Source organism: Ochotona curzoniae, unplaced genomic scaffold (genome assembly GCF_017591425.1).
Source record: "Ochotona curzoniae isolate NIBS_2020 unplaced genomic scaffold, NIBS_Ocur_1.0 scaffold_2476, whole genome shotgun sequence".
NCBI classification, from domain to species: Eukaryota; Metazoa; Chordata; class Mammalia; order Lagomorpha; family Ochotonidae; genus Ochotona; species Ochotona curzoniae.
This window is the reverse complement of record NW_024467095.1, coordinates 17,754,227-17,767,503: the sequence shown is the minus strand read 5'-3', so window position 1 is coordinate 17,767,503 and position 13,277 is coordinate 17,754,227. Positions and strand designations below refer to the sequence as shown.

The window sequence follows — 13,277 nt, the reverse complement described above, 5'->3', positions numbered from 1 at the left end:
TTAGACAGCAATTACATAGAAATAAAAAAAATGATGCTTTACTTTAAGGAGTCATTCTTTACAATATAGTTGCCTAATTTAAAAAAAAAAAGGAGTTAGAGGGAGATGAAAGATACACAATTCTATAACCATACCAAGAGACATTTAGTATAAAACAAACTCTGAAATTCTTGTTATTGCAGAAGCCCTGGTTCATAGCTTGTTGAGAAATTGTCCAGCTGGATTTTTCTGAAGGTTTTAATTTCTGCCAAGCATAAGTTGCAACATGAAGCTCTGGACTGGAAAGCAAATCCCACTGAGCACCATGCTTATTGCTAGCACTCGATGCCTATAAGCAAGGCCACCATCTACCAACTCAGGACAGACCACGCTGCTCTGGGGCTCCATGGTTACTGGGTCAGTGCTTGCCTGCAGCTACTTATCTCTATAAAAGCAAAGTTTGCAGTTCTGCATCCAAGAAAAAGATCAGGTGGAGCAGGAAGATGCTCTAGCACATCTTCTGAAGATAACCACAACACAACCAACACGTTGCCCCTGTGTATCCCAAAGCTCCAGCTTTGCCCTGCCTTCTTTGGTTGGAAATCTTAGGGCCTTCCACCTGTTCCATTCCTAAGTGTTCACTAATTCACGGCTTCTTGCCCACTTAGTCATCTTCCTCTGCTTCCAAAGAACACGAGCAACCTCTTCAAAGCCCTGACTGCACTGACAGTACCAACGCGACTCAGAAACAAGACACTCCTCACTGTACAGGTCTCAGGACACAGTCATTCCTGGACACCCACTCTATCCGCAAGAGGGCCTGTCATTTTCTATATGTGCTATCGTTATGTTAAACATTCTGATTTGTGACACATCTCTTCCGCACAAAGATTCAAGCACATCCTTAATTGCTTTGGGTGTGTGAATTTTCTACATAAACTAGATAAATATTAAAGTTTGAAATATGGGAGTCTAACAAAAATTTTCGACATTTCACAAATTATGATGTCACAACGCTATGTCACTAGCACTCAGTTTATTATAATGATACCAGCAGACACATGCTCTACTTCGGCTTGATGGAGTACCTTTTCTCCAATAATATCTGATGTCATTCCTTCATCCTAAAAGCCTGCCTTTCTGAGTGCCTTGATCACAGGTGTGGTGCAAAGGGCTATGAAGGAGCAGCAACACATCTCGCTTGGTCATCCAAGGAGCTCATGTGCTTTAAAGAAGGACCCGATCGAGTTTGCCTTACACTCGTCATTCCTCCTGAAGTGTGAGTGGGAACGTCGGCCAACTTGCACAAATGAAAATGAGTCACTTCAGAGTAATAACGTCTTCTCATTTTATAATCATTGGCAGAACTTGGAACTCATGCAAATGGAAGGCCAGAATTTCCTGGCACCATTTTAAATAAAATAGATGTTTAATATTAAAGTTGTTTTACTTGGCAAGGTTTTTTTTTCCCCCTTCAATGTCAGTCAAAATAAGATCTGGTTCAAGGGAATTTTACTCTGGCTCTTTCCCTAACTGAACTTGGAAATGTGACTCCATTTTCCCCAAGGGGTTTAGAGTCTTTAGATGCATGACAGTTGGAGGACCAACTAGAACAAGAACCAACAAAAATTTTTTTCTTAACTAGTTTACAAACTAACATGATGTTTATTTGTCTGAATAGAAAAAAAGAACAATTTGAGGTAAGGTCAGGAGAAAGAAAATAATAATAAAAAGATATAGATCAGAATTTTTCCCATCTGGAGTGATTATCCGGAGCAAGCAAGATTTAGACCAAAGTTAAATAAGAAAAGGACTCAAATATCTTGGTGAAATAGATGCCGGGAGCTATCTATATACTGAAAGTGCCAATTTTATCTCTAAGATATATATTCCTGCAAAACCTGAAACCCACTAAGAAGATTAACTTTCTCCCTCTTATCTGATTGTGATGGTCAAGGTATATTTCCACAGCCAAAGCGTTGCTTAATAGTCTGTCTTCCTGCTGAGAACCGAGGCTTTGACAATAAATACCACTGTCCTCTCCAGGAGGGTCATGCCATAATCTACTCTTCCCAGAAGAAACTAAATAAAGGAAACAGTCTGGGATCAGAAAGCAATGGAGCTATTTCTCATACACTCAGACCAAAGCATCTGAGTTTTCAGGAGAAGGCACAAAGTTTCAAGGCCATCACTGCGTCACTTCCTGATACAGTGACGCCGAACGGTAAGCTGTATCCATTGAAAGCATTACTGGGTGTTTTAGCTCTCACCAAATACCTCTTCGCTGTATGAGTTGCTTTATGGAAACATCAGGCAGAATGCGGATGAAGTGTCAGTGAAGCTCATTAATTATCTCAGGGGTATTTCTGGCCATAAATTCGAGGAGAAAAAGTGCAAAGGTTGGATAAAATACGAACAGAACATCTGAAACTGAAAAACCATATTGAGGCTGTTTTTAGTAATCCTTAAAACATTTTTTCAAATAAAAAATAATAAAGGGGAAATGTAAAACAAAAAAAATTATATCTTCTGTTATTTTTAGAACACCCTACGATTTTCCGTATATTTCAATCATCAGGGGGAGCTCTAATAATTGGCTTATGATAATATTCCGCTTTGAAAGCAAACTTTTCAAAGGCAGTAATCATTTCTTACTTAGTCCTGAACAGGCCCAATACTGAACTGTTTAATAAACGATGGACTGAACGGTTCGACCTGCTTCTTAGAATGCAAATAAAATCATAAATCAGACCTTATAACTCAATCTTTGATGACATTACCCTTTTACGGACACACGAATACTTTTTCTGCTCATAAAAATTATTATTTTATAGTTATTTCCATTTAATTTTATGGTTATAACTGCACTTGGTGTTATTTTAAATATTTAATACTTTTGTCTTGACCTATTTTCTGTGTAGCTACACCTGCTTTAAAACGCTCAGTCATCCTTACTCTTCAGCAAGCATGCAGGTGTCTTTCCTGTGCACACATAGTACCACTGTATTTATACTTCTGTTAAATTTATACTTCTGTTAAAAGAAACAGAAGTCTACCTTTCCAAGGCTCTCAGGCTTTGAGCACACTGTTACACTGTCTTGGCAACTTTTTCCTTGGGAAAGTATAATACAGTGGAAAAAACCAAGGCGTCACAAGCCAAACCAACCTCAATTTAAACCATGCTTGCTATGGCGAGCAACCTAAGAAAAAACCGCTACTTCCTGTAAGCCCCAGTTCAGCTATCTGCAAAGCACGGGCTAACAGCAAAAGTAGGGAGAGAAGGGGAGTGAGAGAGGTAGGGACTCTGGAGTGCCAAGTTTCGTTATTCTCTGAAAACTGTACATATAAAATACATGAAATATGCTTGCTTTAAATAAAAAGGAAAAAGAAAGAAATAGATAAGGTCATTTAAAAAATTTAAGGGAATTTACTTAGGGTACAAACAAGTAGAGGGTATTTCACTATTGCAGTGCTTATGAACACGATTAAGACATTTTTTGTAACTGCAGATCTTGTGATTTTGTACCAGAGATGATCTCTTCAGAAAATAAAAAGATGATGTTATTTATAAACAATCAAACGGCACACACAGCAAAACGAATTGGAAAACAACGGAGGAATTAAGTTATGTATTTAGTTGTGTATTTAATGTGATCCAAAACAATTATTTTTATTTCTCTGGTGTATTGTGACGAGTCTGACTTGTACCACAATATCCAGCAACGCAGCTGTGGAAGCTCAAAGCCTAGGGCGAATAATATTTGGATGCTGTTTCATCTGTTTTGCAAGCGATTCTGCAGAACTGCTTTCTTGAAAAGACTCAACAACTCCAGTTCATTGGAGTTACGAAAGAGCAATGAATGACCATGAAAACACCTCAACTAAAGATCAATTTTAAAAACAGGAAAAAAAAATCTTGATTTTTAAATTTCACTTGAAACTCAAAAGATAAGAGTTGATTTTAACACAGTATTTTTAAAAATCTGGCTATATATGAAGTTGTACATTTTTGTGTAACTCTTGGGAAGGTTACTTTCCATCTTAGAAATAACCACTTCATCTGTTTAGACATGTGTGCCAATGTGTTTGCTGTAGCAAAATCAAGCCACAGAAAACCAGAAATTACACTCAACTTTTTGAAAATATTATATATATATATATACACACACACACACACACACACACAATGAAACAGTCATTTGCTTTGTCTAGGCTTAATTGCTTATTTCTGCATCTAAAGCTCTAATTTTTCAATACATGTGCCCACAGGGAAACTGTCCCCCAGTATGGCTTCCTGTCTGTGATACTGTAGACAAAGGAACTGGAGAAATACCTGAATAGTTAGCAGTCAGGAGCTAACAATGTTTAATTAAAAAAAACAAAATCCATAGAGACTGGTTCTTCCCCTTTCTCCTCTGCACACAAGAAAATAAAGGTAATACAGAAAAGCAATTAAAATGAAGTCTCTTTCTGCCCTTGGGGCATCTGAGCAGACCCTTTGCTGATGACATGATCAGCTCCAGATTTCTGAGTTTTTTTCCCTTTGTTACACAAAAATGTCTTCCAGTCTTCTTTCACCAACAATGCACTGTTTCTTCAATTAATCTCTCCTTTCTCAGAGTCTAACCAATTTCATCTCAGTGTTTTGGCATAAAGGAGGAACTGTGTGTTGCAAGGTTGTTGTCGCTATTTGAATAGAACCTCCGCCTACCCCTGGATATTAGCCTAAATTTGTGAACCTACAGAATCCCTGAGATGGGGTGATTAGGTTGAAAATCAAGATGAGCATCAGTGTCTCTGTGACCACAGACTGTACCTAGAACTTGCTCCTGAAATGAAGGATGGCAGGAGGGAGGACTCACTGAACACAAAGACAGCAGAACTCACTGAAAAACCCCAATGTGTGTCCTACTTACTAACCGCGAGCAGACCTCAGAAAAACGCATTGAAAAACGGTGATGTACAAACAAATCCTGTGTTTTACCCACAAATACCGCATCCACAACTTGGAAAGCTTTTAGCCTTACCACACAAAAGCACTCGGCAGTAACACAGATTTAAGCCAAGTGAAACATTAAGTCAGTATTTATACAAGCAAAAGTATGTGTTTCTGCCAAACTGGTCACGATCTCTTTGTATAATACTGCACCCCAGTAAAGAAAACACTAGTGACTTTATAGCATTTATTGATGCATCCACACAGTTTCAGGACGACCCAGGAACAAAAGAAACAGATTAAGTTCTCGCCAGAGCTTGAGGTAGACAGAAGTGAGTAGGATGAGCCACAATGTGAAAGCACGCAGTGACACACAATGACACCGATTAAGCACCACTGGGAAAAGGAGTCCTTCCCATCAGCGAGCAGTTCATGCTACAAGCCCCTCCCAGCATTCACTACGGCACCGAGGAAAAGAAAAGCAAGAGTTCCTTACTGTAGCACACGGGAGTGACTGAAATCTTTCATATCTGAGTCTTCATAATGGGGAGTTATCATCCCCAGGCCACTATCACTGAGCATGCGTTTCCGAAGGGCGGGATTCCACCAGTCTGATAACCTAGAGGAAGAAAGAGCAGCCCACAGTGAGGCATTCTCCATCATCCACGTGGCTTCTGTGCCTCCTTGGTGCAATGACTGCCTTCACACTCAGGTTCTGGTGGGGTTTACAGGTTTGTTTTGTGTTGTTTTTTGCCAGCTAGAGCTAACTGTGGTCGAATCCATACAAAGTGCTCTTTGAGTCATTCCTTAGCTTGGAGGGACTTATCTTGGGAAGGTCAGGCCCAGGGCCACCTCAGTAGGATGTGCTACTTTACCGAGGTCTAGGCTCACTTTATGAAGATCAAGGGCTGGAGTTTAGTCTGCCAGGATGAATACACCTGAATATTAGCATCTGTGGTTCTGTGGTGGCGTGTGGTTTCCTACCAAGACTGCAACTGCATCTCAGCTGACCATGATACACTGGCAAATAGCAATAATGCAGACAGAATCCTGTGAAAGGGACCATCTTAAGAGCATCTGCCTATTTACAGTGTGTACGCACACTTCGCTTCTGCTGTTTGTGTGAACATCTATACGCTTTCTAGGGCAAATTCTTGTTTCAACCACTCAGTCTCCATGGACCACTAACGACTGACTTGACAAAGGCAGACATTTTTCTTTTTTCATTTTTGTTCGGTTGTTTCCCAAGGGCATAGCAGTATTAGCACAGAAGAGTTCTAAAGAAACAACTTTGAATTATTAAAGTAACCCGTGCATGATGTCTTGGGGCTGCAAGGTGGGAGTTACCTGCATGAACTCTGCCATAAAACTGTGGGACCAAACTTCAAGTTTCCCTATTTATTTTCTGTGTAATATTATGCAAGTAACATAGCCTACTATGCCTCCACATTCGTATCTATGGATGCAGGAGTAGAGGAGAACCAAATTTTCAGAGACAGGGTGAAAAGATGATTATTATTTCGATAACATAGTATGTAACGCATGTCTGTCAAGTACCGGGAACTATGTTTCATTATTGCCTACATTAATTCATTTAATCTTTTCACGGTCCTCCGAGTAGCTATTAATATTATTTGCATTTCACATGTGAAGAAACCAACACAGAGCATTTAAAATGATTGGGGTCACTATTAAGTGGTGGTAAGAATAGCAAAAATGCAAGGAGTACAATACAGTGCTCATTAGAATCACTTGATGTGTCAGTGTTATTTTCATTTTCAATCTACACATTTCAGGCAGGCTAGAAAGAGAGGAGAACAGCAGCGGGGAAACAGTGATTGACAAATCAACACTGTCCATTAATACATGCATAACAGAGCCACAGTAAGTGTTCATACACAAACAAAATATGTTTTAAGGTTGTCAGGAAGTGCGGATGCAGTGAGAAAATCTAGGTGCAGACATGATGGAGCTGTGCTTGGAAAGTAATTCTACATAGCCACTCATCCGTAAAAAACAGACTGACAAGAGAACCATCTATTCGTGAAAAAAAAAAAAACCAATGCGATGTCAACAAAAGTTCAATTCCAAAGCCAACTAGACCCAGATGCCTTCCTGTGGCCAGCCTCACATGAATACCCACAAGGAAGACGCACACTCACCCTGAGGCTTGCTCCACCACGAGATCAGGCATGCCCGGGGGTGTCCCCGCCTGCTGTGACACCACCATATCTGGGTCCAGAATAAAAATCTCATCCTGGGAAATCTCCATCACAAAGTGCAAATGTTCCTAGGAAGACAAATTACTGTGCCAAATGATTGACAGGATGCACAAACCCAACATCTGGATGACAATGGAAACGAAAACCATCTTGGTCTCAGACACTAATAATATTTTGTGACATACAAAATGATCACAGTACATTATCAGAGGACTGGCCAATGATGTCCCCACTCCCACCCCTGCAGCAACACTAACAAGAGCCAACAACAACAGATGAATCTTCTTGGTTCAGGATTTCCAATCAATTGGCACCGTGTGAAGTCTTGAAATGATCTTGCTTCTACTTTTCAAATCAAAATGACAGAAGAGCTGCCACTTGGACCAACATGAGAACAAGGTATCTTAGACCTCTTACCTAGGGTTAGTTAGAATATAGCTAACATTTGACTTTATCTTTAGGGTTAATACAGAGAGTTCATTTTCACTAGAAAAAATGTGGTTACCAGGAAGACTTGCTAAGGTTGAGCAAATACATTCTTCTTCTAATTACAGAACTTTGGGGATTGAGGAACTCGGAATTCCTTAAACTTTTTAACTGGGAATGAGCTTAAAGAGGCACAAAAGTCAGCTCGAAAGAAGTAAATGCAGAAATTTGGGTGGAAATGTGAAGGGTAAGTTTGTGATTGTGTTTGCAAGGCAAGTTATTTTTGCACTCATTTGAGTAATAAGCCACATCACGTTGAGTGGTATGTGAATGTAAAGGAAATATCATAGATGGAAACATACAGAACATTTATAGAACGTGTGAAGACAAGGTTTACAGCTTAGAGTACAAGCGCCTATGCAAAACTTGTACATATTTGTTTTAAACGTTCATGAGTTTACCCATCGATACAGAGTATCGCATTGGGAATTTTTCACTTTCACAAGCAGGCAGAAAAAACTTACCTGAGATCTGTCAATTCGATAAAAGCGATCAGCAGAAGTTGCTAAGGGGAAAAAAAAATGCACATGACATTCAGAGTGTTCTGAGGCGCAGCAGGCAAATGTACAGCATCTTCTTTCACATTGCAAACATGCTGGATCTCTGGCGATCCCACAGTCTCTTAAGAAAAACCCAGCCTTAAGAAAAACCTTCCCCTCCGCTGCTTCAAATTCAATGTTTAGAAAAACCCTTCCCATCACAGTGGTCATTAAGCTCTTATTGGTCTTTTAAAAAAATAGATTTGTTTACTTATTTATTTGAGAGGCAGAACTACAGAGAGAAAAAGGATGGAGATCCTCCATCCACTGGTTCACTCCCCAGACAGTCGCAGGCTGTCCCTGGCTAAAAGCAGTCCGGGGTTTCTAACGTGGACACAGGGAATCCAGCCCTTAAGCCATCCTCCACTGCTTTCCCAGGTGGGATAAAAGCAGCTGGAGAGAAAGTGGGGCAGCTGGGATTCCAACCAATGCCCAAATGGACACAGCTGGGCAGGGGCAGGGAGGCGGCTCTACTGAATTACCTGCAATGGCACATTAGAGGCCCCAGTCTCGGGAATTTTATGGCCAGCTTATAATCTTTTCCCACCGCCACACTCTCCTCATGTCAGTGTCATTGCCCTAGGGAGAATGACTGCTCCTGTGTCCACACATTTACATTTGCTAGGCTTCCTACAGAGACTTTCTTCACAAATCGCTATGGAACTATGAGACACGTTGGTTTTCTTCAATGTCTCCCATAGCTAGCACAGGACCTTAAGTGGAGCTGGGACTGAATATGTTTCTATTATGCAAAGCTGGAAGAAAATGTGGCTTGATGGACTGTGCAGGCATGTGACTGCCATGTGGGGAACCAGTCTGAAGATAAGGGGCAGGATTACAAACAGCCTGAAAGGAATCATTTCACTTTTTTTTTAATGTTAACTTGGCGCATTTCACTTTCAAACTACAACCCCAGAGCCATGTCTGAGGGAAGCCAAACACTTCTGTCCCACTCCAAAATTATGATTTAAGCATCCCTTCAAAGGGATTGGGCTGCATCCATGTTTCGGGAAAAATAATTTTTTTAATTACAAATTTTACTTACAAATTATTTTGATTATGCTGGATACTAAGAAGAATCATGTTCCCAGTAACTTAAATCTGAATCCAAATATTACAAACAGCTTTCCTGCCCATCCCCAAAAGAGGCACAAAGGAAAAAAAGGAACTTTCTCAAGTAATCACTTAAAAGTCACAACATTTTATGATTAGCTTTTTTCCAAACGAAATTGAATAAAGAAAAAGAGGGTTATTGTCTGTGCTTTCTAGAAAGTAAAAATACAGCAAAATTTGTCTCAGAAGGAATTATTCTACTTCATGTTTTTTTTTTTTTAACCACGACTGCCACCTTCTTAATAACCATGGAAGCATTTTTAACATAGCTTTTTATAGACTAAAACTATAATGTTGGTTAAGGCAAATATCTAAAGTTATCTAAGATTATATAGAGAACAGAATACCTTTTTTCATAATTAAAAAAGATATATAAATAACTTCAGGCATAGCAAACAATTGTGCTTGTCACGGTGTAAACTGAGGGTGCTAAAAGGAAAAAAAGACAGCATATGGACCATGAACGAAAGAAAACCTGTCATGTGATTCTCCTGAGAGTTCATAGAGACCCATGTCCCCATCTTAATACTACTGTTTTACACACTCACATACCTCATTTATACTGCGTTCCACTCTTTAAACAAAAGAGACACACAAAGAATCCCATGTCTCCGTAGTTGAGACTAGACAGTGGGTACCCTAGGTAGTACGTAAATAAGAATGTATAGACGTGGGATTGCTATTGTGGTTCAGAAAGTTAAGCCACTGCTTAGGGCACCTTTAACGCTTGTCAGAATGTTAATTCCTGGCCATTCTGCTTTGCGTCCAGGTTCCTGCTAATATGCCTGGGAAGAGAACAGAAGACAGCTCCAGTGCTTGGGCCCCTGCTTCTGTATGGGAAACCAGGATGGATTGGCCTGGCCCCCATGGTTGATTAAATCACTTGGGAAGTAAACCAACATATACAAATAGGATCGATCTCTCTCTTTCCCTACTTCTCTTCCTCTGTCACTCTGCCTTTCAAACAATGAAATAAATACATCTTTTTAAAAAGCCAACAAAGTATAGAAATTAAAATATATTATAACATGGGTGATTCAGTGAAAAAAGAGCAGGCAGCAACTAGGAGAGTAAGAGGTGCTTGAGATGGAAACAGGCTCATTAAGCAACCATTTAATAAATAACCTATTATGCATGCAAGATGTTATGCTCAGCAGAATAGGTCTGGATGCAATTGGAATTTTCCACCCTTTTCACAAAATCTTCTACAGCATAGCAAAAAGACAGTCTGATTAAAATAATATGAAAGTTCCAGAACTTGCAAGCAAGGTAAAAATTAGTGCCCATCGTATGCCTATAGAATCCAGCTACTGGTCTGAATTATCGATAATTTAGGAAAAGGAGGATGGTTAAATGGCAAGGTCACAGGTGTCACAAGAAGGCTTTCTGAGTAGCTGGAAAGTGGAGCTCACTCCATCCATCACCCATCACCGACAAGCACTGCTGCTTCCCCTGAGCCAACCCCTCGTTGAAATGCAGGAACACTTACCATCTAGGAAGCACCATCGAGGCGAGAGCCTCTGAGCTGAGAGTGCCCTGGGGAAGGGGGTGTCCTGGTCCTGAAAAGAGATAGGCACATGCTCAGGGCTCCAGCGTCCCGAGGCCTTCTCTTCCCCTCACACTCTGCCCGATTACCCACCTCTGGGGAGAAGACAAAGGTTCTCCTCTGACAGTCATTTCACACAGAATTTTTTTTAAAAGCAACTTACAAAAAAGTTTCCAGAAGACAATTATTCTATTAAATATTCATAAGGGATGTAATTTGGGACATATATTTTCCCCTTTGGAAATTTCTTTCTTTGCCTGTGTGAAGCCAAAGGACTAGTGGTAGCCAGCTGTCATTTATAGCTTTGTTCTTCACACCAGACATGGGCATAATACGGAAAGGAACAAGCTTCATCTACTGGCCAGGCAGAAATGATGGTCAGGCCAACAGAAGACATCCAACGACACGTTCCAGCTTCCTCACAACTGGAGTACCATCTATTCTATAGGAGCACTCAGCTCCATGGAAATGAAGAAAACCAGCTGCATATGTTGAGGTCATACCCTAGGCTCCTCCGGTGAACTACAGAGCAGCAAGTGAGGATGAAGAGTTGTGCCAGACGGATGCCATGACCAAATGACTCTGTTCAATGTTGATCCAGCCAGCAGTGTGCTCATTTCCCAAGCCTTTCTCCAGAGTTCTCACTTTGAATACCATAAACTCTCCTCTCATTGACGTTTAGGGACTTCTGATACAAGCACTTTTTTATCTTTCCTCTCAGTGTGTATAAAAAAATTTCTCTCTAAAGCTAATCACTGTATTAAGACTCTGGAATACTTCTCTCCCAGCAGATTTTACTTTTGTAACTTTATGAAAATCTACTTCCCAATCCTTAAAGTTTATTTTTTCTATCTAGAAACTAAATTCCTTTGGGCAGATACTGTGACTCTTCCAATAATCGCCTTGATTTCACCTCTCTTTGCCACCCACCATAATCCCCCCCAAAATTCCTAAAAGTTGCTTCTCATCAGCCCTGCCTGCTCTGCTCTGTCCATGACCTCTAGGCCCTTGACCTCTGACATGCAAATCTTCAGAACAGCTCATCCAAGAGTCAGCCAGGACCAGCTTGCATTCTCTCCTGACTTTGCTCTACATCTCCTGATCTCTTGTAGATTCTGAGGCTCTATTTGTTACAAGGAAATCAGGCTACATGAACAGAACCAACTAAGCCGCTGGCAGCTTGAAATGAAAAGGATTATCTATCTATGATTCCATATTTTCAAAAATGAACAATTGTCCCTACTCAGATTCCTGATGATGATAATAGAAGTGGTGGTCATGGGGTGGGAGGTGACAAAGGAAGAGATCTCTCATTTTATGACACATGATTTGGAGCCTTCCTGGCTCTGCCACATGGTGAAATTGAAGTCAGTAACAGAAATGAGAGGGCAGAACTCTCTGTGGAGAAGACAAAGTTGACTTGGAGAGGCTGACGTGCAGGAAAGATCCTGGAGGCAGCTGTGCTGGTAGTGGAAATGACTCTGTGCTGTGAGCCTTAGGGTGGAGGGGCTCATATGCATGGAGAGACCTACATCAGAGACAATGTCAAACTGTGCTGACCTTGACTTCCGGGGGATTAATCAATACTCTACTGCCTCTGCGAAGCCTATACTTCGTGTTCTGGAAGGTGTGTCCCCTGGAACAGCAGTATCACCTGCAATTGTTAGGAATACATCTACAGGAATCTTGATGATGAGACTAACCTACATTTTAAAACAGATTTCTTTATTTCCATTGGAAAGTCAGATTTACAGAGAGAAGGAGAGACCAAAAGATCTTCTGTCCACTGGTTCACTTCCAAGTGGCCTCAAAAGCCAGAGCTGAGCTGATCCAAAGCCAGGAGCCAGGAATTTCTTTTGGGTTTCCCATGCAGGTGCAGGGTCCTGAGGCTTTGGGTCATCCTCTACTGCTTTCCCAGGCCACAAACAGGAAGCTGGAACGGAATGAAGCATCCAGGATATGAACCAGCGGCCACATAGGATCCTGGCACATACAAAGCTAGGACTTGAACCACTAAGGCTACTGTGCCAGACCCAAGCAATATGTAACCAGAAACCATTGCGGGTCTTAAGCAGCTAGTTCAGGGGCACAAGGTTGGAAGCCATGCCTCCCCACGTATGTGGTCCTGTCTGTACACCTGTATGTTGGATGAGGCTCACCTATCCTCACCTGGAACCTGAGATGGGTGGCATTGTGTTGTTGCATAACCAGTCCCCTCTCAAGCCTGTTAAAGGCCTATGTTAGAGAGGGGCTCACTCTGTTGGTCCTGTGCTTCCCTCACTCTCTTGACCTTCCCCAGTACCCACTCGCTCTCTGGCTTCCTGCAGACAGACTCCAAGGACAAAGGTCGCCCCTGAACACGGCCCCTGTATGTCAGTATTCCTCACCTCCTGTTCACTGCTTGAATGAGTCTGTGAAGACAGAAACACGAGCTGCATTGCATTTCTAATTTGTGT

At 41.1% G+C, this 13,277-nt stretch overlaps 1 protein-coding gene across 2 annotated transcripts in view; it reads right to left on the bottom strand.

Annotated features, from left to right (window-relative positions):
* The window catches only part of DGKI (diacylglycerol kinase iota), a 368,375-nt gene that overhangs the window by 49,253 nt on the left and 305,845 nt on the right, over positions 1-13,277 (bottom strand). For both annotated transcript variants that reach the window (XM_041002016.1, XM_041002017.1), the window contains 4 exons: positions 10,765-10,834; positions 8,088-8,128; positions 7,078-7,205; positions 5,412-5,534 (listed from right to left, as the gene is read on the bottom strand). In XM_041002016.1, coding sequence (XP_040857950.1) covers positions 5,412-5,534; positions 7,078-7,205; positions 8,088-8,128; positions 10,765-10,834 — 362 coding nt within the window. The remainder of the gene's footprint in view (positions 1-5,411; positions 5,535-7,077; positions 7,206-8,087; positions 8,129-10,764; positions 10,835-13,277) is intronic.